The following is a 24,074-nucleotide window of genomic DNA, read 5'->3' on the forward strand; positions in this document are numbered from 1 at the left end:
GGAACACAGCCTGCCACTTGGAAGGAACTCAATAAATGTCCAATAAATGAATCCTTTTTTTGTAGTGGATTTTCTACTTCCTTTCTCCAAGTTTAACCTTTCTTTTTATCCAACTTGTTTTCCTTCCATCCATACTATTCTTCATGGTCATGTACAAGTTTTTTTCTTTTCTTTTCCTTTTTTTTTGGCTGGGAGGGGTATTTTAATTACAGAAATGGAATCATATAATACCCATCACTCAGTCAGCAGCTTTTCTCACCTAACAATACTAGGACGATATAAATCCTACAATGTTTTTAATGCTTGCATAATGTTCTATTATATGAGGTCAATACATTATTTTTATTCATGTCTGGCACAATGTTTCCACTTCTTTCACTTTATCCTATTCCTGGGCTCTCCCGTTTTTCCTTTTAAGATCGCCTGGAGAAGGGAATGGCAACGAACTCCAGTATTCTTGCCTGCAGAATCCCATGGACAGAGGAGCCTGGCAGGCTACAGCCCATGCGGTCGCAAAGAGTCGGACATGACTGAGCGACCGTCACTGTCACTGTTAGTATCATTTACGCATCCATCCCATATCCAGCAGTTCGGAACCTAGTAATCACTCAGTCAAGTATTTCTTGCACCACTGGTCTGTTTTTGGCAGCGATTAGCTGTGCCCATTGTTTGAGCGAGAGCGATTGTAGGGACAGAAGAGGGCACAGCTGAAGAAATTAAAAGCTGGGGTGAGCCTCCTCTGGGGCCTTTGGTATCTCCCTGAAGCAGGGTGAGTTTCGGGGGATGGGGCAGGGCCGGCTCGGAGTACCCAGACCATCCGGTTGGGAACTCCAGGAGGGAAGTGTGGCCCTGGGCTGTCAGGGGCCTGCGCTGAGGAGTCGGGGTAGGGTGGGAGCGGACCTGGGCGGGGCTTGGAGGGGTGAGGCCAGCCAGGGGGCGGGGCGGACGGAGAGCGCAGACTCAAATGCGGGTGGCCGCCTGGCGCTCCAGTCCGACCGCAGCGCTTGGAGAGCTATGGAACCCGCAGCTCCTGGGCTCGCGTGCTCGACTCTGCGGCTGTGGCTGGGGCTGTTGCTGCTGTGCAGCTGGTGGTACCCTGGGAGCGCCGAGCCGCGGGCCCCGCCGGAGAAGATCGGTAGGCGAGGAAGAGGCGGCGCGCTGCGGAGGTGGCGAGAGTGCGCCCCGCGCCGGGAGGTCACTACCAGCTGCTGCAGGCCGGGCGCCCGCTGGGTCGCGCGGAACCAGCCCGCTGCGAATGTGGTGCTCTTCCCGGTTCGCGCCTCCGAACCGCTTTCAGTGCCCCAGGGAACGCCCTTTCTCGGGCGTGGAGACATGCCCACTTGAGAAATGGGCAGTGGAGGTGGGGGCGACCCAGATCAGTCCGTAGGCGGGCGCCCGGTATCCCTGCAGCCCCTGTCTCTGGGGCCTGGGGCTCCAAGGAAGCAAAGGCCCCTCCCGCGGCCTTCCCTTGCAACACTTGTACGGAGGCCGGTCCTCTGGCTGCTCAGGGAGCGGCTGGCCAGTTCCGCTCTGCAGATGAGAGGCACACGCCGGCACAGCACGCCTAGCAGCGCAAACAGGCTGACCGCCTGTGCTTCCGGTGATGGGCTGCTGGGGTACCCCTCCGCCGTCTCCTTTGTTGAAGTCGGCCGGCTTGCAGAGGCCTCCGGCTTGCACAAGTACTTTACCTAGGACAACTACCCAGCGGAAACAATCACTCTTTTAGTTTGATTCGTTTTGGTAGTTTGCTCCCTGTTTATTTTGTTTTGCCTTTTTTTGTTGTTGTTTATTTTTATTCCTTTTTAACCCGTTTTCTTTGGGATCATTAAGCTATTAACGGGACAGAACAAATTAGGCAAAAATGGCGGCCAGTTTATTTAAAATGCGTGCTGTAAAGGCCCCACCTCCTCTGTTCCCTTGCATTGGGCACAAAGGAGCGTGTGCGGGCCACTTGGTGCCTCCGCAACGAACTGTGAGAGGCTTGGGGCATCTGGCTGCGGGAAAAAAAATGCAACAGTCTGCTTCTACTGTTGTCTGGGGGCAGTGTCTGTCCAGATTTAGAGTTCCTTCTGTCTTCACTGCAACTGTCCCTTGCCTCCACCTCCCCATGCTTCCCTAAATTGTCGATAACTGCTTTAGGTAATGTCGGTTGTTGATTTACGGCCTTTATAAAACAAACATGCGAAGCTGGTAAGAGAAAAACCCTGTTCCTTTTTATCCCCACCATAGCGGTTATCGGAGCTGGAATTGGTGGCACTTCAGCAGCCTATTATCTGCGGCAGAAATTTGGGAAAGATGTGAAGATTGACGTGTTCGAAAAAGGAAAGGTGGGAGGCCGTCTGGCCACCTTGAATGTGCAGGGGCAAGAATTTGAGTCAGGAGGTTCTGTCATCCATCCTTTAAATCTGCACATGAAGCGTTTTGTCAAGGATCTGGGTATGTAATTTGGTCTGAGAGCAAAGCAGACTTCAAAGTGCATGGATATTGTTATCAGATAGGGAACTTAAACTTTTCTGCCTTATTAATTGTCTTTTACAGTGAAGCTGGTAAAACTGCTTTCCTCACTTTCCTGCGAGCAAATTGGCACTGCCTTAGGAGCTGCTCTGCTGTAATGGGACACTACAGTATATCTTCAGTTATCTGGAATTACAGCCATGGGGCGTGGGTTGGGGATGGTTGCTGCTGTTGATTCTTATATATTCTGGATTTGTGTTAAAGAATCAAAGAGTGGTTTGAGTTAGCAAAACCTAGCATGCTCATTTTACAGCTGGGGAAATGAGGCCCAGAGAGTTGAGGTGTCTGACTTAAGGTCACTCAGCTGTAGGGGCAAACATGTGCCTGGAACTTGGGACATCTGACCAGCAGAGGCATTGGACAGGTTGTGGGGGAAGCCTGGGGGGCCTCTGCAGGTTCCCTCCTCAGGGAATATTGTGTAATTTTGGCCTCCTTCCAGTTAGGAGAAGTATTGAGTTATGCAGAATAGGATTTGCACAGGAATGGAAATCCTATTTTCCTTAGCTGCTTTCCACATTTCCTGTGGATGCTTCCAGGGCCTCTTCGCTCCACAAGGGCAAGTGTGTGCCAGGAGCAATTTATGCTGCAAAAGTCATGTCTGACATTTCTGATTTTAAGATGAATTCAGCTGTCCTTTGGCTTTTTCTTTTGCCTTTTTTAGTCTTTTGAGACTAAATATAGCCAGTTTCTAATTTTGATATAGCTGCATGATCATCCAACCTATCTTTAAGGAAATCTGCTTTTGGACAGTGTGATGAACTGAACTGATGTCTAGAGTATCACACACTGTTCTAAAGATAGAGCTCTGTTAACATGTTTGCTGAGAACTGGGGGAAGCCCAGATTCACTCATTTCAGAGTGCCCCCCATAGCTTCAGATTACCTTCCCTCATTTGATCAGTACAGAAACCATTGACTTAGTTACCCTTTCTTTGTTTTTGCAGGTCTCTCTGCTGTTCAGAGCCCTAGTGGCCTAGTGGGGGTGTATAATGGAGAGACTCTGGTATATGAGGAGAGCAGCTGGTTTATAATTAACATGATTAAACTAATTTGGCACTATGGATTTCAGTCCCTCCGAATGCACATGTGGGTAGAGGATATATTAGACAAGTTTATGAGGTAATTTTTTCTCTTCCATTTAACCTAAGACCTTTTATTAAATAATCTGTAGGAATTACAGTTTTTTGGAACAGTTCTCTACCTAACCACAAAGCCTATTTTATTTGTAAGGTCGTTAGGAAAAATGTTTTGTATATGATATGCAGGGCTTTTATCCACTTGGAACGTGAAAGGGTCATTTATTTTTGCTTCTGAAAACATATTTTGCAAATGCTTATTTAATGGTGTCAGACACTTTTAAATACTCTACACGTACTAACTCCTTGATGTCTTTCGACAGCTCTCTGAGGTGGGTACTGTTACTAGCTGCTTTTTGTAGGTTACTGGAAGGTGGAGGCATGGAGAGGCTTTAGACATGCAAGTCCACCTGCCTAGTAACTGGTGGAGCTGGAGTTCTGACCCAGGCAGTCTGGCTCCAGAGTCCTCCCTCTTAATCTCTGAACTGTTTTAGTGTTGTGTGTAGATGGATGAGGTGATACGTACAAGAGCTTGTGGAAAACTTAAATGAGCTTTATTTAACTGTGACATGATGTTTCAGTGAGCCAGCAGCCTGAAATAGCATATCAGTTCTGTGCCCCAAGAATTTAAATTAAGGTATTATATTCCCACACTGTCCTGCATAGTGAGAATATAGGTGCCTCTTTTCCTTCTCTTTGTTTTTCTGTATTTTCAAAAAGTTTTATTGGTGAGTAAGAAAAATAACATAAAATAACCAGTCTAGAGCCTTCCCTGGTGGACTAGTGGTTAAGACTCCACACTTCCAATGCTGGGGGCGCACTTTTGATCCCTGGTTGGGGAACTAGGATGCCACACGCTATATGGCTCAGCCAAGAGAATATTAAAAGGAAAACCATTCTGACTTGGAAAACTATAGCTTATTTTTTAAAAAATCTTTTTATTTTGTATTGGGGTATAGCCGTTTAACAATGTTGTGATAGTTTCAGGTAGACAGTGAAGGGACTCAACTGTACATATACATGTATGATATAAACTTTTTTTTTAAGGTTGTTGGCATGTGCTAACTTTTATGCTGGTTCACAGTTTTAGATCTCGGAGAAATTCAGCTTGTAACAGTTGAATAAGATAAATATATATTCTAGTTTTTGTAACTTGTAGTAGTTGGAGATTTCTTTCTTTTTAAGCATCATTCTGAGTTTAATTCCTTGAACATCTTTCCAGTTACTGGAAAGGTCAGCTATAGTGCAGGTTGTTCTAAAGTAGTCATTCATTTGTTTATTCATTCACCAAATATTGAGTGCTTGGTATGTGCCAGGCAGTAGTCTCGGTCTTGAAGAGGTAAAACCTAGAACATACCCCTGCCCTTAAAGAATATATATACTAGCAGAGAGACAAGCAGTTCATTAGGGAAATGTATAGAGTTTGTGTAGAGCCAGTCACTTTTTAGAGAAAGGTGGCATGTCGCTGCATCCTCAACAGGAAAGGCAAGTTCACATGGCCTGAGATACAGCCTCGCCTGCGTGAATCAGTTTTCTTGACATGTAGAGAATTGCCCTTTGAGAAATTAAGAAATCACTTTTGAAGTGAATTTAGTGTATTACAGAACTGTGAAAAAGGCCCGAGGAGGGGATACATAGATTATACTATTTTTTAAAAATGTGAAGGGTGGGATAAGGGGGTGGGAGGGAGGTTCAAAAGGGATGGGATATATATATATATACTTACAGCTGATTCACGTTGTTGTACAGGAGAAACCAACACAACATTGTAAACCAGTTATCCTCTGAATTAAAAAAAAATTATTTTATTGAAGTGTAGTGATTTACAATGTTGTGTTAATTTCTGCTGTACAGCGAAATGGTTTATTAATACATATATACATTCTTCTCTAATATTCTTTTCCATTATGACTTATCACAAGATTTTGCATATAGTGGGGTTTCCTGGTGGCTTAGATAGTAAAGAATCGATCTTCCTGGGTTGGGAAGATCCCCAGGAGAAGGGAATGACAACCTCTAGTATTCTTGCCTGGAGAATCCCATGGACAGAGGAGCCTGGCAGGCTACAGTCCATGGGGTCACAAAGAGTCAGACACAGCTGTGACTAAGCACATACACATACATTGCATATAGTTCCCTGAATATTATACTATTTTTGATTTATAAAACAATTCCAAAGCATGGAATTACACCCCCCCCCCCCCCCCCGCCCCGCCATGTATGTTTGATACTTGATTATGGAGTGCTGACTGTTATGTTGTTTAAAGGGCCACACATTTCTGTTCCTTTCTATAAGAACATGCAGATCTTATTTTGATAATTTTATCATATCCATCATACCCTGTTGGACAAAGGGCAAGTATTGAGCCATCATGTGCCAGTTGCTAAATAGTGAAATATTGCTGATCTTACGAAACAGCTTCTGCCCGCATGTTTTCTCTTCCCCAGGAATCTTTTTCCTTGCCCTCAGCAGGGAGTCTCGACTCAGTTCCAGGGATATAATCAGTCTGCTTTCTGTTTAATGCTGTTGTTGTTGTTCGGTCACTAAGTCATTTCCGACTATTTGCAACCCCATGAACTGCTGCATGCCAGGCTTCCCTGTCCTTCACTGTTACCCAGAGTTTGCTCAGACTCACGTCTGTTGAGTCAGTGATGCCACTGAACCATCGCATCCTCTGTCGCCCCTTTTCCTCTCGCCCTCAATCCAGTTGTTAAATGCTTGTAGTAGCACCTGTGTCACAAAAACCAGGATTAGGAGCCACAGAGGTTGCCAAAGAGGAGTCAGGAACCGTGACTTCCCTTACATTTCCCTTACATTTCATTTTAAATTTTATCTACTGTTTTCAACTCCACTGTTTGTTTTTATTTTTTATTATTTATTTCTCTTTATTAGCAGTCTATGTTTGTTCTAATCTACATTTCTTTGTTTGTGGCCAAGATGTGTGACATGCAGGATCTTAGTTCCACAACCAGGGATCGAACCTGTGTCCCCTATGTTGGGAATCCAGAGTATTAACCACTGGACCACCAGGGAAGTCCCTATCTATGTTGTTTTCATACGTGCTTTACTTCTTTAGATATGGCTTCCTTTACTTCTTTGAGCATATTTGTAGTTGCTGATTTAAAGTCTTTGTCTGGCAGGTCCCATGTCTGGGTTTTCTTAAGGAGGATTTCTGTTGATTTTTGTTGTAAACTGGACGTTTAAAATAATATTGAATAGTAACTCTGGACATCAGAAATCCACGCACCCCAGGGTTTGTTACTGTTGCTGCTTGTTTGTTCGTGATTCTGGAACTAATTCTGTGAAGTCAGTATTCTTTGTCATGTTTGACTACTCAAGTGTATGTGTGTGAGGATTGCTTGCAGTGCTCTGGCAGGTGATTTATAGCTCTAGCCTTTACTTCTGGCTTGCTCAAAGCCTCAAGGTCAGCTGAAGGTGACAGACGAGGGCCTTCTCAGGTCTCTCCTGGGCATGTGACAGTCTTGTACATGGGCATGGCCGTCTAAGTCCCTAGAAACGAATTGGAGTTTTTCATTCCCCAGTATTTCTTCTTAAAAATCTTCTGATAAGCCTCTTGTTAGTCCCACTTGGTATCACAAACTCCGGCAACAAAAGTTTTTGACAGATGTGCTTAGTGTATAGAGTGAGGTAAAAAAAGACAAGCCCTAATCTGAAAAGAAGAGGTTTCCCAGTGGTAAAGAATCCTCCTGCCAATGCAGGAGACACAGTTTCACTCCCTGGTTCAGAAAGATTCCCTGGAGAAAGAGATGGCAACCCATTCCAGTATTCTTGCTGGAATAACCCATGGACAGGAGAGCCTGATGGGTTATAGTCCACAGGGTCTCAAAGAGTTGGACAGGACTGAGCATGCACACATAAACAGTCTAAAAAATACAGCAAACTAGTGGCTATAACAAAAAAGAAGCAGACTCACAGATACAGAGAGCAAATACAGAGAACAAACTAGTGGTTACCAGTGGTGAGAGGGGAAGGACAATGTTGGGGTGGGGGCATAGAAAGCATGAAGTATTGGGTGTAAGGTAGGCTGCAGGATGTGCAACATGGGGAATGTAGCCAGTATTTTGTAATTGTACGTGGAATTGTCCAGTTGCTCAGTCATGTCCAACTCTTTGCAACCCATGGACTGCAGCACACTAGGCTTCCCCATCCTTCACTGTCTCCAGGAGTTTGCTTAAACTCATGTCCATTGAGTCAATAATGCCACCCAGCCATCTCATCCTCTGTCGTCTGCTTCTCCTCCTGCCTTCAGTCTTTCCCAGCATCAGGGTCTTTTCCACTGAGTCAGCTCTTCACATCAGGTGGCCAAAGTATTTGAGCTTCAGCATCAGTCCTTCCAAAGAATACTCCGGCTTGATTTTCTTTTTCTAGACTGGTTGGATCTCCTTGCAGTCCAAAGGACTCTCAGGAGTCTTCTCCAGCACCACAGTTCGAAAGCATCAGTTCTTTGGCGCTCAGTCTTCTTTATGGTCCAACCCTCCCATCCGTACGTGACTACCAGAAAAACCTTAGATTTGACTCTGTGGACCTTTGTTGGCAAAGTGGTGTCTCTGCTTTTTAATATGCTAAGTTTGTCATAGCTTTTCTTCCAAGCAGAGAGCATGTTGTAGTTTTATGGCTGCAGTCACCATCTGCAGTGATTTTGCAGCCCAGAATAATAGTCTGTCACTGTTGCCATTGTTTCCCCATCAATTTGCCATGTGATGGGACTGGATGCCATGATCTTAGTTTTTGAATGTTTTAGGCCAGCTTTTTCACTCTCTCTTTCACCTTCCTCTAGAGGCTCTTTAGTTCCTCTTCACTTTCTGCCATTAAGGTGGTATCTTCTGCATATCTGAGGTTACTGATATTTCTCCTGGCAGTCTTGATTCCAGCTTTAACTTCATCCAGCCCAGCATTTCACATGATGTACTGTGTATATAAGTTAAATAAACAGGGTGACAGTTACAGCTTTGATGAACTCCTTTCCCAATTTTGTAAATGGAGTATATCCTTTAAAATTTTTAATCAAAAAAGAACAAGTCACGATAAGGCAAATAGTGGCGCTTCTCTGACAATGGGAATTTGGGGATGCTCTAAACGTGTCTTACCGCCTCTGTGGCTGCCAGCTTGCTGGTTTCACAGGTAATGTGGTTGCAAGGCTGCTGATTTTGAAGGCAACCTTGTTGCTAGCAAGATGGGAATGAGCTTAGGGACAGTTCAAATACCACAAGGCTCATTTGTTCTTACAGTCAGCCATCTAAATATTCCTGGGATTTTAGCAAGTGTTTGGTTTATTTCCAGAGTTCCAAAAAAGTTGATGTTGACAGTGTTTGCCAGTGTTCTCATTGCTTTTATGTAGGGGCAGATTTTTCTAAGGTCCTTACTCCATTTTGGAAGTCCTTCATCCCACCTCCACTACTTTTTTCTGTCTGTGCCTCCTCCTGCTCTCCTGGATCTCTCTGCTTCTCTGCCAGCTCCAAGTGTTTCCAATCTTTTGGTTTACTTTTCTCCTTGATAAAAGAACCTGTCTGCCAGTACAGGAGATGTAAGAGACACGGGTTTGATCCCTGGGCCAGGAAGATCCCCTGGAGTAGGGCACAGCAACCCACTCCATTACTCTTGCCTGGAGAATCCCACCAACAGAGGAGCCTGAAAGATTACAGGCCATAGGATCCCAAAGAGTCATATACAACTGAAGCAATTTAGCACAAACTGTTATGTAAGTTGCTTGTGTTTATTTTATTGCCTGTTGTCCCACCTAAAACAAAAGCTCTGTTACGGCAGCAGTTTTTCTTTCTGTGTTGTATTGACCTCTGTATCCTCAGCATCTAGAAAAGTGTCTGGCTCAAACTGATGCTCCATATGCTAACACAAACAAATACAAAAAAATTATATAAAAAGAAACTAGAGGCAGATAAATCAGTTATTCATGTTAGTAGTTTGAATATAAACGGAGAAGGCAATGGCAACCCACTGCAGTACTCTTGCCTGGCAAATCCCATGGACGGAGGAGCCTCGTAGGCTGCAGTCCATGGGGTCACTAGGAATCGGACATGACTGAGCGATTTCACTTTCATGCATTGGAGAAGGAAATGGCAACCCGCTCCAGTGTTCTTGCCTGGAGAATCCCAGGGACTGGGGAGCCTGGTGGGTTGCCGTCTATGGGGTCGCACAGAGTCGACACGACTGAAGCGACTTAGTAGCAGCAGCAGTTTGAATATAAGATCTTCACTTAAGATCAGGGAGATGAGAAATAACAGGAGAGATGTTAGGAAGATTGATAAGCTTCCCTTCTTAAATGGGTGAAGGAGAAAGGAGAAATGAAATGTTTAAATTTAAAACTAAATGAACTGAGGATGATGTGTAGAATGTTAGGAGTAACCCATTGTTTTGGTTGGAATTGGGGGTAGGAGGAGAGGATCAAGCCTAGTGGAAAGGTAAAGTTTAATTTTAGACATGTCTAAGTGTGCTGGAAGATGAATGAGAACAAGACATGCCCACTTTTTGAAAGGTGATCCCAGTGACCATATTCATGCAGAAGAGTGAATTCAAAGGATAGTGGACTTCCTCCAGAGGAGATAGAGGGAAAGGGAGGCCAGGAGCCTCTGGGATACCTGGGGAAGACGCATCTCACAGGATTGGTAGGGACTCGTCCGAAGGAAACAGGATGCTCTTTTCCTTCTTTGTATGTACCCTCTCCACTATCTGGTGTTTAATGGCCATTTCTCTTCTATTCAAAAGGATCTACCGCTACCAGTCTCATGACTATGCCTTCAGTAGCGTAGAAAAGTTACTGCATTCCCTAGGAGGGGACGACTATCTTGGATTATTTAACCGGTCACTTCTTGAAACCTTGCAGAAAGCAGGCTTCTCTGAGAAGTTCCTTGATGAAATTATTACTCCCGTCATGAGGGTAAATTATGGCCAAACCACAAACATCAATGGCTTTGTAGGTAAGTCAGGGCTTGGAATAGTTAACGGACATTAGTTGACAGTGTGGTTTACCTGATGCTTTGGTGGCTCCTTACTTTAGGCCATGATTTGGAGATGACTACCTTCCTTTGTGAAACCTCAGACACAATGAAAATGTTGGCAAAATTGTGCATGTGTAGATGAGCATTTTTATGAGAACAGAGTCTTTGTATTTTATTAGTTGAATGGTCCTCACCTGGGGGAAACTTTGCTCTGAGGGTCATTTGGCAATGTCTAGAGTTGGAGCCGGATGCAGCTACTCGGGAGGGGAGAGTGGGTGGAGGGCCCCTTACAGAGTCAGAATTAACACGTTTTGTCCTGCCGCTGACAGGGGCAGTGTCAATGTCCGGTACTGATCCTGGCCTTTGGGCAGTAAAAGGCGGCAATAAACTTGTTTGCTCAAGGCTCCTTCAGGCTTCCAGAAGCAATCTTGTATCAGGCTTAGTAATGTCCATAGAGGAGAAAACAAGGACCAAGCAGACAGGTAAGCTTAAAGTCCTATTTTATTGTTCCTAATTTCCCCTGCAGAAAATAATTGCTCAGGGAGAAAAACCTGTTTCTCCATCTCTCACTCAGTTCCAAATGAAATTTTAAATTGGAGGTTAGGTGTTGTGTGTCATGTGGAAATAGATACACATGTGCTCAAGCACAGTGGCATGACTTTTTGGATTTAAAAAAGAATTTCATCCTCAAAAGTAAACATTTCATATTTTGTACCTGTTGACAGGTTTTATTTCCATTCCAAGTAGAAAACTGGCCTCAGTGTAATACAAATGCAGGGGTCAGTTATCTTAAGGGATAAAACTTGTTTAAGTCCTTAGAATTATGGAGAAACTATTAAGGTATAGAATTTATTTTTAGAAGGTATAACATATAGTATGTTAGAAACACTTAAAAAAAATGCTTATTTCCTCTAGGAAATCCCTCAAAGGTGTATGAAGTGGTCTACCAAACTGGATCTGAGACTCATTCAGACTTCTATGACATCGTCCTGGTGGCCACTCCATTGAATCGGAAAATGTCCAATATAAATTTTCTCAACTTTGATCCTCCAATTGAGGAATTCCATCAACACTACGAACCTTTAGTGACAACTTTAATTAAAGGGGAGTTGAATGCCACTGTCTTTAGCTCTAGAGCCTTAAATGAGTTTCATCTTGGTACAGTCTTAACCACTGATAATCCAGATTTATTCATTAACAGCATTGGGCTTGTGTCCCCTGTAGAAGACGACAGTAATCCTCAGCCAAAAGCAGATATAGCACATGTCTGGAAGATCTTTTCTGCAGCACCACTTACTAAAGAACAAATTTTAAAGCTCTTTGTGTCCTACGATTATGCTGTGAAACAGTCATGGCTCGCATACCCTCATTATACGCCTCCAGAGAAATGCCCCTCCATCATACTCCATGATCGACTTTATTACCTCAACGGCATAGAGTTTGCAGCAAGTGCCATGGAAATGAGTGCCATTGCAGGCTACAATGCTGCTCTCCTCGCCTATCACCGCTGGAATGGGAACACACACATGATTGACCAAGAGGACTTATATGAGAGACTTAAAACGGAACTATGAAATACTACTCTCTCCTTTATCCCCCTCCTGGTTCCAAATGGAATATCACTGGCAAAAAAAGAAAAAAGAAAACATAGTCTGAACAGAGATGATTTTGAATCAGATATTTCACCATTATCATTTAACAAAATAATCCCAGTGAGTCATGAGAAACGCAAGGTTCTAATTAAGCATGAAGGTAAAACTATCGCATCTTCAAAAGTGAACTCTTGAATATCCCTCAGCAGCATTTCCCAAACTTGTCTGATCATAAGAATCACCTGGAGTTTGTTAGACATATGAATTCTCTAGCTCCTCTGGAGGTTCTGATTTAATAGGTCTGGGATGGGCCCTGGATTTTGAACAAAACTTTAAAGCATTTTAAGCTGAGCCCTTCAGGAAGACTTACCTTTTAGTTCAGGACTAGTTCATCTGCGTTTCACAGTTGGATGTGATCTTCATTCAGGTAAAATTTACCATGGGAACTGGTATCTTATGCCTGGCTTTAGTAACTTACATTTTGCAAAGGACAAATGCCCATGCTTGAAGCCTTGACTTTCAGAATGTTCTTTTGATTGCTTCTGTCTCTATTTCATTAGGGGTGAAGTTCAGGAGTCTTAGCGTAGTATAAGGATGTCACACAAAAATCTCAAGTAAAATGAAAAGCAAGTATAGGCTATTGATTTAAGAAATTTCTTAAATTTGTCTTCTATTATCAAACCCTCACCTGAGGAGCTTTGAAAAATGGTGATAGAGCCCCACAACAGAGATTAGTTTAATGGACTGAGGATAGGACCTCAGCTTTTTGTAGCTTCTTAGAGTTCCTAATGTACAACTGCCTCCCTGGTGGCTCAGAGGTTAAAGCATCTGCCTGCACTGCGGGAGACCTGTGTTTGATCCCTGGGTTGGGAAGATCTCCTGGAGAAGGACATGGCAACCCACTCCAGTATTCTTGCCTGGAGAATCCCATGGACGGAGGAGCCTGGTGGGCTATAGTCCACAGGGCCGCAAAGAGTCTGACAACTGGGGTTTAGAGTCACTGATGGGGGCGGTTTATGATGTTTTCAAAGGGTTTTTAGTGCCTTAAAGTCCCGAGAAACCCAGTCCATTATCAAAGCAAATCCATGTTGCAAAGGATTTCTCAGTGAGAACTCTAGTAGTCTTGGTAGTAGGAAGCATCGACAGTCTCACAGCAGAGGCGACTTAGATGACTCTAGAGCCTCTGGCACTAGAATATATTCAGTGACCCCACACTTGATGAGATCCAGTTTGTGTTCAAACTGTTAAATGCTTCTGAAGGTACTGTAGCATTTTGATTGAGAAATAGGTTGTTGAAATCTTGTTTTGAGGTGGTGTTTCAGCTATACATTGCAATCACCTGTAGGACTGCTTCCTGAATGATTCCAGGATGTAGCCAAGAGACCCGATTCTCCACCTGTACAAGGATCATGAGTGTTCTTATAGTCACTGGAAAGGACAAAACAAGTAAAAACTTGTGAATTCTAAAAGTAACTGAACTGCAACCAAGTTAACATATATTGTCTTTTTTAAAAAGTCCTCCTCCGGATTATAGCAGTTGCTCCTTTTAGCAAAAAGAACATTGATTCTTAAAGTGATTTATTCTCTACAATTGTGAATATGTTGATAAAACTGCCAAGATATTTGATGTAGAGGCAGGAATTTATAGTTTGTCAGAGTTAGCTTTTTACTATTTTTATTCTTAAGTATGTTAAGAGGCATTCCTTTTTTCCTTTTGTGGTTTTAAAGAAGACAGTATGTAGAGTATAGCACTGTTGTGTATATGATAAAAGTGGGTGAATTCTAGTGGAATAATCTCTAACATCTGTAGACTTGTTTTGCAGTGGCAAATAATTTTAGAACACCAGTTTTAAATACTGCTGATATATCAAACCCAACTCTGATTGTTTTCCAGTGAGGCATCTGAAGTTGTTAAAGAGCAAAAAGGTTATCCATATAGTAAGCATATTAATTTTAATGCAACTAACAGAATTCAAGATTTAATTGGAAGAAGGCCCTGTCAGGGCCCACTATCCCAGGAGGCTACTCAAGTGAAATTTTTACAGAAGAGACTGGAAAAGATTATGCAAGTCCTGCTCCAGTGTTACTGGAAGGCTTGTTAAAACATGGCTAGCTTCACCCCTAGAGTGTTGCAGTAGGTGTGGAGTAGCATACGAAAGATTGCATTTCTGTTATGGTCCTACGTGATGCTGCCAGTTAGGAGCCACACTTAGAAATTCTACCAGTTCTAAAATTCAACTTTATGTGGCTGCAGTGTTAGGGAAGGTTTAAAGGGGAGAATGGAAAAATAAAAATGTATGGCCTTCACATCAACTGTAGTTTGATCCCTCTAGCTATATTTTTTCTGTAAACATTTCCGATAAATAGGGAATACCATTTTACATACTTGTCTGTAAGTACCTCACATACTGTGTGTACCCCACTCTCTAGTTTTAAAGTGATTCATGATTTGTACGCTATCAGATCACAAAAATAAATTTAAGCATTTGCTTCATAGATTTTTTTAAAAGTTAGGTTTATGATCCATGTCTGTGATATTCTCTCTCACTGGAGTTTGCACCGTAAAACTTACAAACTAGGTGAGTATATTATGGGCAGCATTATCACCATCTTCTACCCCACAAAGAACCACAATGCACTGGAATGTTTTCCTCTGGAATTGTATTTCTATTCTTGTATTCAAAATTTTTTCCCACTTATGTTCAAAATAAAACAATGACATCGTTACTTTTGTGTTTTACTTCTGTTGTACTATATGGTTGACCCTTAAAACACTGTGGGGGTTATGGATGCTGACTCTGAGCAGTCAGCTCTCTGCATATGCAGTTCCTCTGTTCCGTTTGGAATCCGTGGATTCAACCATGGATGGTGTAGTACTGTAGTATTTACTATTGGAAAAAACCAGTATATAAGTGGACCTGCACAGTTTAACCCATGTTGTTTGAGTGAAACTGTACTTGGAATGTAGATGTATGTGAAAAAGTCAGAGTCTGTCCAAGTTATTGCAACAACTTTGAAAATTCCAGTTAATGTTTTAGAAGAAACCCATTCAGGTTTGCAGCTTCTTTAACTTTGTTCAGTAGTAAAAGATATGGGAAAAGGGCATCTTGCCAATGTTTCATATTTAATAAGATTTTTCTATTTTAATGCATTAAAAACCTGAACTAATCAGTCTCAACCAATAACAGGTCATGACAGAAAAAAATCAGAATAAGAGCAGATATTCTAAGTTGAGAACAGCTAAGAAAGCATTTTTGGCTATTACAAAAGTTTATTTAACAAAAAAAGTAAAATGTACACAACCCAATTTTTCTGGTAATAATATGTGGAGAGGGGACACATGGAAGCGTTGATTTCTCTGGTGAACACAGCCATTGTTCATACTCGTTCCAAGGCTTCTAACATGATGATACTATTTCCTCGTATTACCTAAGAAAAAATGAATTTGAAAAGAACACAATTCGTTCAATAGATGTATCGATGATTTAAAGAATTTTCATCAACTCATCAATGGTTTTATTAAATGTCAGTTTGTGAGGCTTTTTTTCTCCCTAGTCAATGTGTGTGAGTGCTCAGGTGCTCAGTTGTGACCGACTCTCTGCGACCCTATGGATTATAACCCACCAGGTTCCTCTGTCCATGAGATTTTCCAGGCAAGAATACTGGAGCGAGTTGCCATTTCCTACTCCTGGGGATCTTCTATAAAATAAGGTAAGTCAGGATACTCATGAAGCATAGGTGAAATGGCTGGTAAAATGGGATAGAAAAGTCAAACTGGAAGGGGACTGTGAAAATAAGGAGCCCTGTGGACTGTAGGCAATGCAACCACAAATCAGTTCAATAGAGCCAGACAAGTGAAAGGACAGGATGGAGGCATCCTGAGTGAGATTCTGGGCTTTGTTAGTAGCTCAGCTGGTAAAGGATCCACCTGCAATGCAGAAGACCCTGGTTCCATTCCTGGGTCAGGAAGATCTGCAGGAGAAGGGATAAGCTACCCACTCCAGTATTCATGGACATCCTTGGTGGCTCAGCTGGTAAAGAATCCGCCTACAATGTGGGAGACCACCCCTGGGTTGGGAAGATCCCCTGGAGAAGGGAATGTCTACCCACTCCAGTATTCTGGCCTGGAGAATTCCATGGACTGTATAGTTCATGGGGTCACAAAGAGTCAGACACGACTGAGTGACTTTCGCTGAGTAAGATTCAAAGTGGAGCTATGCTGGGAGGCAGCTGGCATAAAAATAGCTATACCTTGTTCCTTTCTCCTCTCATTCTACTTGCTTTATTTATTACACACACTGTTATATACTGTCTTCCTCACTCAAGTGTCATTTCTGTGAGGGCAAGGACTTGCTTGGTGCACCTACTCAGTGCCTAAAGCAGTGGCAGGCTCACTAAAGGCTCAATTAAGTAAACAGATGACCTGCATCTGATTATTGCAGGTGACAGACTGGGAAGCACCATGACAGGTGGGAAAGTATTGGGGAGCCTGGCAGAGACAAACAGCAATGATTATGGTGAGAAAGTGGCAAAGAATTATAGAGCTGCATTGAAAATGACAATGGAGACTGAAAGAAGCTACAGACTCTCACTCAACAAATTAGGAAAAGAAATGAAGACACCTGAACAGCATGACTCCTAGTGTTCAAGAGTTTTAAACTGCTGGCTTATTTGCAACACAAGATGAACATGACTTCTCACCAATCAAAACTTAAAAACCAAGTACCGTTCTTCCTAGTTCCTTCCTGAACCTGTCCATTTGTGACACTTTCCCCAGAAGTGGTGGGTGGTGAAGAGAAGTTATTTCAGATAATTAAGATTTTCAGATCTGTGGGCTTTTTCTTTTTGGCATCATTAAAATATAAAAATAAAACTGCCACTTTCCTCAACGTTTTCTAAAATGTATCACATACTTCTTTGCCTTCTCACATAAGACACAGGAATTAAGGCTCGTCGTGAACACCTCTGCTTCACAGGGCTCTTCCTCTTTTCCCACTGTGTTGGATGCCCCATATTCCAGATCAAACTGGAACTATGGTCCAGAATTCCATACTGCTCCTTGGATTGGGCTTGAGTACTAAGTTTTGGCAAAGTGTTGCCCAGGCCTCTTCATGAAGGGGCACAACTGTCTAATAAAGAATACAAACCTAAATCGGAGCTACAGACGCACAAAGCCAGTAAGAACTCCTGAAACAGACAGCAACAAAAACTACACAATTTTTAGTATTTTCTTAGGGGAACCTTGGAGTGGAATCTTAAGGAAATAATACAGAGGTAAGGCTACTGACTACTCTGGTTATATTTCAGTAGAGGCTAATTGAGACATCATTAGGTAATTATCCACCTGACAGATCCTGTATTAAGTAATTTCTTAAAAAAAATTTTTTTTTTAAAATTTATTTCGTTGCACCAGGTCTTAGTTGTGACTTTTGGGATCTAGCTTCCTGACCAGGGATTGAGCCCGGGCCCCACTCATTGGGAGCAGAGTCTGAGCCAGTGGATTGAAAAAATAGTAACTAGTTTCCCTCCTTTCCCTTAGAAAAACCATTCTTGCATTTTCTTTAGGCTGTTTTTTAATTAAAGAAAATTGATATATTATCCTTATTTCATGTTCAAAGTGTTAACTCAGCCATAAGAATTAGCACCTACATTTTAGTCACAGAACATGCATCAGAGATGGAAGAACAGACTGTCTTATCACAGTAAGTTGGACCAGTTTCTATGTAAGGAAAATTAACCCCATCAAAATAAGGGGGAAAATTATAAGAATAACACCAATACCTTCACTAATAAAAATTCTGAAAAGTGCCACACATTCTCAAAAGTTATTTCCTCAAATTAGAACTTTAAATGTCAATTCCCTTTTTAATTCTTTGTTTTTTTGTGAATCTTTTGCTATATGACCCAAAACCCTAATCTACCCTCTATCAGAACGAAGATTTCCTAATCTGTAAAAGGAAGGGCTAGAGGGAAATCTTGGGGTTTTTTAAAAACTCTCTTTTATAAGAAAATGCTAATGATTTGCCAGACTTGTATTCATTTTCAACAGAATCTCAAGGGGACTGTACCTGACAAGAAGGTCCATCTACATGAAATGTGTGCAAGAGGCCAGGGAGACTCATATCTAGGGACTCCAAGTTGTTTTTCAAACCCTGTCTGATTTGCTTTTCAAAATGCAATAATGGAAATATACTTGAAACAAGCAATAACACAAGCCTTGGAAAGGGTAATTAACCTTCTGGGAATGCATAAACATTGATAAGTAGTAATCCTCAGCACACATAAAAATTACACAAGATCTTGTAACAGCATACACAAACACAAATAGCACCCTTAGAGATAGTTTCAATTGCTTTGAGGTGGACTCAGCATAATTTTTATTTGCTTGCTTAAAACAAAAACAAAAACTCTTCATTGAAGAATTGACTGTAAAAGCTCTGGATCAACAGTTAATCTTCGGCTTACATTAGAATCACCTGGGGAACTTGAAAACCCTCTATACTACTGCTCTAATGAAGGGGCTTCCCTGGTGGCTCAGATGGTGAAGCATCTGCCTGCAGTGCAGGAGACCTGGAGGTTCAATCCCTGGGTCAGGAAGATTCCCTGGAGAAGGAAATGGCAACCCACTCCAGTAATCCTGCCTGGAAAATCCCATGGATGGAGGAGCCTGGCAGGCTACAGTCCGTGGGGTCCAGAGTTGGACATGACTGAGTGACTTCACTATGGCTCTGATGAAGGAACAATATGGGCCTCATTATAGAATAAAGCACAAAAATAATTCCAACAGCTATTTCAAGTCCAAGGACCTCAGTGGATCCTGTGTAAGATTCAGATCTAACCTACAGGTAACTGGGGTATTACTACAGTTGAATAACCTCCATAAGTTAAACTAAAAGGGGGTTGGAATATCTAATCTTGCCTGTAATTTGCCTAACTTCAGTTTAATCCAAGGGCTGGATAGAAGGGATGCTAATGCTTAATCCAAAAGAAAAATTGAATCTCTAAGAGAGATCTTGTATTTGTACTTACCACCATTCCAATATTGTTCTGTTGCCCACTAGTTGCCATCTCCACACATTCATCTATCACAAGATTCATAAAGGGATCAAATCCCCGCAATATTCCTTGGACATGTCTGCCACCATTTAATTTCACTATGTAAAAGGAAAAAGCAATTTAATAAAGCTGACCATTAACTATCAACTAAACTTCATAAAAAATAAGGTGAGAGAAAACCCTGATATATCTTTACTATATGCTAAGCACTGGGCTAAACATTTTACATTTACCTCCACATTTAAACTTCCAAGAATCCTATAAAGTAGAATCATCCTGACTTTTTATGAAGCAACTGAATTATAATATTTTTAAGTAACTGATTCAAGATTACACAGTTACTGTAGGGTAACACTGGAATTCAAACTGAAGGCTGCTTGTTTCTAAAGCCATGGTCTTAACCCCTACATACTTCGAGTTCTGTGCAGGTCAGATTTCTATTCCTTATCTGTTCTTTGTTTAAAGGAAAAAATGTTAAGTTTTCAAATATAAAATAGAAAATCCTGTTAATTTTTATCAACGTGAGAGAAGGCTTATATGAAATAAAAGTCTGAAATACTGTGAAACTTACTAAATATCAGAAATTAAGAAAATAAAGCTGTCTAGTTAGAATTCTGATAAACCTGCTTGCTTAATGGATGTGAATTAGAAATCTGTGTGCTTTGAATTTTTATGAAGTTTCTCAAAACGTTATTAATAATAATAAAATATACAACCAAAGCAGATGTAAAAACTAATTTAATATTCAAAAAACACCCTGAAAATAAAAAACCAAAAAGACTTACATGATAACTTCTTGTCCATAAATCTGAAAAAGCAAAAGGGGTAAAGATTATATAACTAATTTTAGATACTGTCAATATAATCTGCTAAATTTATGTAACAGGAATAATGAAGTTTAAAAAATTAAAAGCTTTGCACTGCTATAAAGGATGAGAATGATGGGCTACCTCAGCTAGTACTTATACTAACTGAGCAATGTAACTCATGAAGGGGAGGATAATAAAGAATGGAATGAGTTTAGAACATATTAATGTACATTAAATTGAGTCTCTATATTGACGTGAACTACAGTAACATTCTTGTTGTTTAATACTGACCTAATTTTCAACAACAGGATTTACAGGCTTAACAGAAAAACAAAGGTTTGGTTATATTTTTGGTTATTTCCAAAACCAAACAAAGTTGTGAAGAAACCAGAAGGTAATCAAACCATACCCAATCCAACAGGTATTTTATTCTGTATTTGAGACAATAAGTAGTGTTGTTTATTTAGTGTTAAACATCAATCTTAAGTGTTCAGGATATTCTTCAACACATAAGTTCACTTTGGCAAAATACATATTTTGAAGTTAAATAATTTGAATTAATAAAATTCCATATCATCAGCATAGAATAATATGAATACATGTAGTCAAACCAGTTTTTACCTCTTCCAGTTACAGGCTAAAAAACATGAATCTTCATTCAATTTTAATGTATATCATGGGAGAATTCAAAGATAAATCAGGCAAGAATACTGGAGTGGGTTGCCATGCTCTCCTCCAGGGGATCTTTCCAACTCGGGTATCGAACTCAACTCTCTTATGTCTCCTGCATTGGCAGGCAGGTTCTTTACCACTAGTGCCACCTGGCAAGCCCATAAATTACATAACATATAAATTAATAATAATTACCACCATTTAATAGACGGGCACCTGAAGCTCAGAAAGTTTAAATAAAATTTTGTAAGTCACACAGTAGTGAAAAAGTCTGATAAAATCAAATGGTCAGTTTGGCTGGAGAACACAGTATTCAGCTATTAATGTGTGTAGGATCTGGTGCCTGGATTTCAGATGGAGGGCCCTAAATGCTGGGTTAAGAAGTCTGCACTCTGTTATGTAGACAGCAGTAAGTTACTGCAGCAGAATCAGCTGTGGGCAAGACAACTGTGGTGTGTGTAAGTTAAATCATCATGCAATGCATCTTAAACTTACACAGTGCTGTATGTCAATTATATCTCAAGAAAACTGGAAGGAAAAAAAGAGAGACTACTCTGTCCTCCATTTTTAAGAGCACTAGGAAGAATCTGGTTGGGCCAGGGTATCTCCACCTCAGCATACTGACACTTGGGGCCGGATAATTCTGTTGTTGAGTGATGTCCAGTGCGCTGTAGAACATTTGGCAGCAACCCTGGCCTCTACCTACTAGATTCTGGCAGAACCAGACTCCCATTCCTGCAGTTAAGAACCACCGAGTCATGCTAAACTCGGAGAAGGGTATACACTTATTAAAGATGGTATCTGTGAGAAATGTAAAGGAAGAAAAATACTAACAACCATTGTGGAGGTCAACCTGACAGGATTTCACAACTCATAAAATCTAGATAAGCAGAGAAAGGTGTTAAAACCAGTTTCAGCCTCTGAAATTCTCAAATAATGTCTTAACCAAAAGGAAGTCTTCAAATAGAGAATGGTCCTTTGTTAAATAATTTCACCAGTTCATGATGAATTCAGAAGACATTTTAAGATTTCACCAGCTCACTAACTGCAATCTCTCTTTTTCTTAATGTCAGGCTAATGACTTCATAATTGTCTTAATTAACAGACTAAAATATACACGGAGATTTTGCACAAAATATGGCTTCAATACAAATGTGCATTTAAGTACAAAATCATTAAATATGAACTTTCCCTTAAGTCTGACTTCTTTATGGGGCAAGCATAAATTAACTGTACACAAGGCAGACCAGGTGGGCTGCCTCAGAAACTGACTCCTGGATCAATTTTCCATCCTTGCTGCTAGCCAACTAATAAATGCAGAATTCTGGCATTACATAGTACAAAGACGACAGAGAAGTTACTCACGAAACATGGAACTTGCTAAGTTCAGCCAAGAGTGATTCAGGACGCTAAAACTTTAAATTGGGTGTCATCTACAGTAAATAACCTACTTGGAGTCGATTTTACTGGGTTCAACCGCATTCCCCCACACACAACCTAAAACCTTCTCTAATTAGAAACATGAATATTCTCACACAGCTCTGTTAACAGAGTAGATATCACACGACATTCAAATTTAACCTACGAACAAGAAATCAAGAAAAAGGAATATAATTTCTAAGTTAAAGTTCAAAGAAACAGCTACAAATACTGTCTAAGATTAAGGTGGCTTTTGATTCCTCAGATATTAGCAAACACCCATCTCCCTGGTTCCTTTAGAGAATCACTCTCCAGCCACCTTATCGAACACATGCTGCTACTCAAGACGTTCAACAAAGTGTGGCATTCGAGACCTTCAAGTAACGAGGGAAAGGGTCCGGGAGACAGAGCTCGGGCACGGGAAGTCAGCAGATGGTGGCGCCTTGTTGGCTTTGGTATCCGTATCCACCCGGCCGAAATATTACTTTTGCGGGGGTCTCAGGCCCCGAAGCGCGCCACACTGGCCCGGATCTCGGCGTCCGCGGCCCAGAATACGCAAGCCAGGCACACTCCTGGGGAATTAAGGAACTCGAGGCACACAAGGAAGCGGCCATTTGGGCGCGGGCCCCACGCATACTTACTTCTTCAACTCGGGAGGGTGAGCTTTGCTCATGATGTCTACTGTGAGAGATCAAAGAAGCCTCCAAACGGAATTCGAGTGGCCCTCACGCTCCAGCGGCAGGCCAGGGGCTTTGCGCCTGACGTCACTGATCCCGTTAACCAATCGATGGTCGGTCGCTTTCCCGCTTTACCTCGCGATACTTAGGGAAAGCCTGCGTTTGTCGATCAGTCCCAAGCTTCCGGTTGTGTAGCTAGTGATTGGCTAGGACGGAGGACCTTCACAAATTCCCCTTCATTCCCTTCTGTGGGCTTTGCAGGTGGCGGTGCTGCCTCTGCTGCTGCTAAGTCGCCTCAGTCGTGTCCGACTCTGTGCGACCCCATATACAGCAGTCCACCAGGCTCCCCCATCCCTGGGATTCTCCAGGCAAGAACACTGGAGTGTGTTGCCATTTCCTTCTCCAATGCGTGAAAGTGAAAGTGAAGTCGCTCAGTCCTGTCCGACTCTTCGCGACCCCATGGACTGCAGCCTACCAGGCTCCTCCATGGGATTTTCCAGGCAAGAGTACTGGAGTGGGTTGCCATTGCCTTCTCCGCCAGGTGGCGCTAGTGGTAAAGAATTTGCCTGCGCCTGTAGGAGAAGAGACGCCGGTTCAATCCCTGGGTTGGGAAGATCCCCTGGAGAAAGGCATGGTAACCCACTCCAGTGTTCTTGCTTGGAGAAGCCTATGGACAGAGGAGCCTGGCGGGCTACAGTCCATAGGACCGCAAAGAGTTCGACACGACTGAAGAGACTTAGCACTGCATCTTTCTTCTGTAAAATTGGCGAGCGCCTCTAGCTTCTGAAGGATGCTAGTCAATCCCTTGTGTTTGTGAATTGCAACATTTCTCCTATTCATATGTACTAAATGAAAATAAGCTTTAAGAGGAGTGGGCCCTTATTATTTCTTTGGCCAGTGTGAGCCAATACCTCCATTATTGTCCTTCCCTGTGTTGTGCTTTACCAGCTGGGCCACAAGGGAAGCCCAACAAACGTCCCTCTAGTCAAAGCTATGGTTTTTCCAGTAGTAACGTATGGATGTGAGATTGGACTATAAGGAAAGCTGAGCGCCGAAGAGTTGATGCTTTTGAACTGTGGTATTGGAGAAGACTCTTGAGAGTCCCTTGGACTGCAAGGAGCTCCAACCAGTCCATCCTAAAGGATATGAATCCTGAATATTCATTGGAAGGACTGATGGTGAAGCTGAAACTCCAATAATTTGGCTACCTGATGTGAAGAACTGACTTATTTGAAAAGACCCTGATTCTGGGCAAGATTGAAGGCAGGAGGAGAAGGGGATGACA

At 42.0% G+C, this 24,074-nt stretch overlaps 2 protein-coding genes across 2 annotated transcripts; one reads left to right on the top strand and one right to left on the bottom strand.

Annotated features, from left to right (window-relative positions):
* Positions 1-1,003: 1,003 nt before the first annotated feature.
* On the top strand, positions 1,004-14,876 carry PCYOX1 (prenylcysteine oxidase 1). Its single transcript, XM_052648003.1, has 6 exons — positions 1,004-1,135; positions 2,230-2,436; positions 3,458-3,632; positions 10,332-10,543; positions 10,894-11,046; positions 11,480-14,876. Exons 1-6 carry the CDS (start codon positions 1,015-1,017, stop codon positions 12,136-12,138), a joined length of 1,527 nt encoding a protein of 508 aa, XP_052503963.1. The 5' UTR covers positions 1,004-1,014; the 3' UTR covers positions 12,139-14,876.
* A 501-nt stretch (positions 14,877-15,377) lies between these two features.
* Positions 15,378-22,868, bottom strand: SNRPG (small nuclear ribonucleoprotein polypeptide G). The gene is made up of 4 exons (XM_052649196.1): positions 22,754-22,868; positions 19,998-20,020; positions 19,186-19,310; positions 15,378-15,585 (listed from the first exon to the last, which is right to left on the bottom strand). The coding sequence occupies exons 1-4, from the start codon at positions 22,783-22,785 to the stop codon at positions 15,535-15,537; spliced, it is 231 nt and encodes a 76-aa protein (XP_052505156.1). The 5' UTR covers positions 22,786-22,868; the 3' UTR covers positions 15,378-15,534.
* Between the last annotated feature and the right edge of the window lie 1,206 nt (positions 22,869-24,074).

The sequence above is a fragment of the Budorcas taxicolor genome, chromosome 11 (genome assembly GCF_023091745.1).
Source record: "Budorcas taxicolor isolate Tak-1 chromosome 11, Takin1.1, whole genome shotgun sequence".
Lineage (NCBI taxonomy): Eukaryota > Metazoa > Chordata > Mammalia > Artiodactyla > Bovidae > Budorcas > Budorcas taxicolor.

What these genes read in the sequence shown, in the direction of transcription:
- PCYOX1 (XM_052648003.1), top strand. Translation starts at nt 1,015, where the DNA reads ATGGAACCCGCAGCTCCTGGGCTCGCGTGCTCGACTCTGCGGCTGTGG. An exon ending in ATATTAGACAAGTTTATGAG is followed by an intron (nt 3,633 to 10,331) that starts GTAATTTTTTCT and finishes TCTATTCAAAAG; the next exon opens with GATCTACCGCTACCAGTCTC. An exon ending in AACAAGGACCAAGCAGACAG is followed by an intron (nt 11,047 to 11,479) that starts GTAAGCTTAAAG and finishes TATTTCCTCTAG; the next exon opens with GAAATCCCTCAAAGGTGTAT.
- SNRPG (XM_052649196.1), bottom strand. Translation starts at nt 22,785, where the DNA reads ATGAGCAAAGCTCACCCTCCCGAGTTGAAGAA. An exon ending in CACCCTCCCGAGTTGAAGAA is followed by an intron (nt 20,021 to 22,753) that starts GTAAGTATGCGT and finishes TTGCTTTTTCAG; the next exon opens with ATTTATGGACAAGAAGTTAT. An exon ending in AGAACAATATTGGAATGGTG is followed by an intron (nt 15,586 to 19,185) that starts GTAAGTACAAAT and finishes ATTTTTTCTTAG; the next exon opens with GTAATACGAGGAAATAGTAT.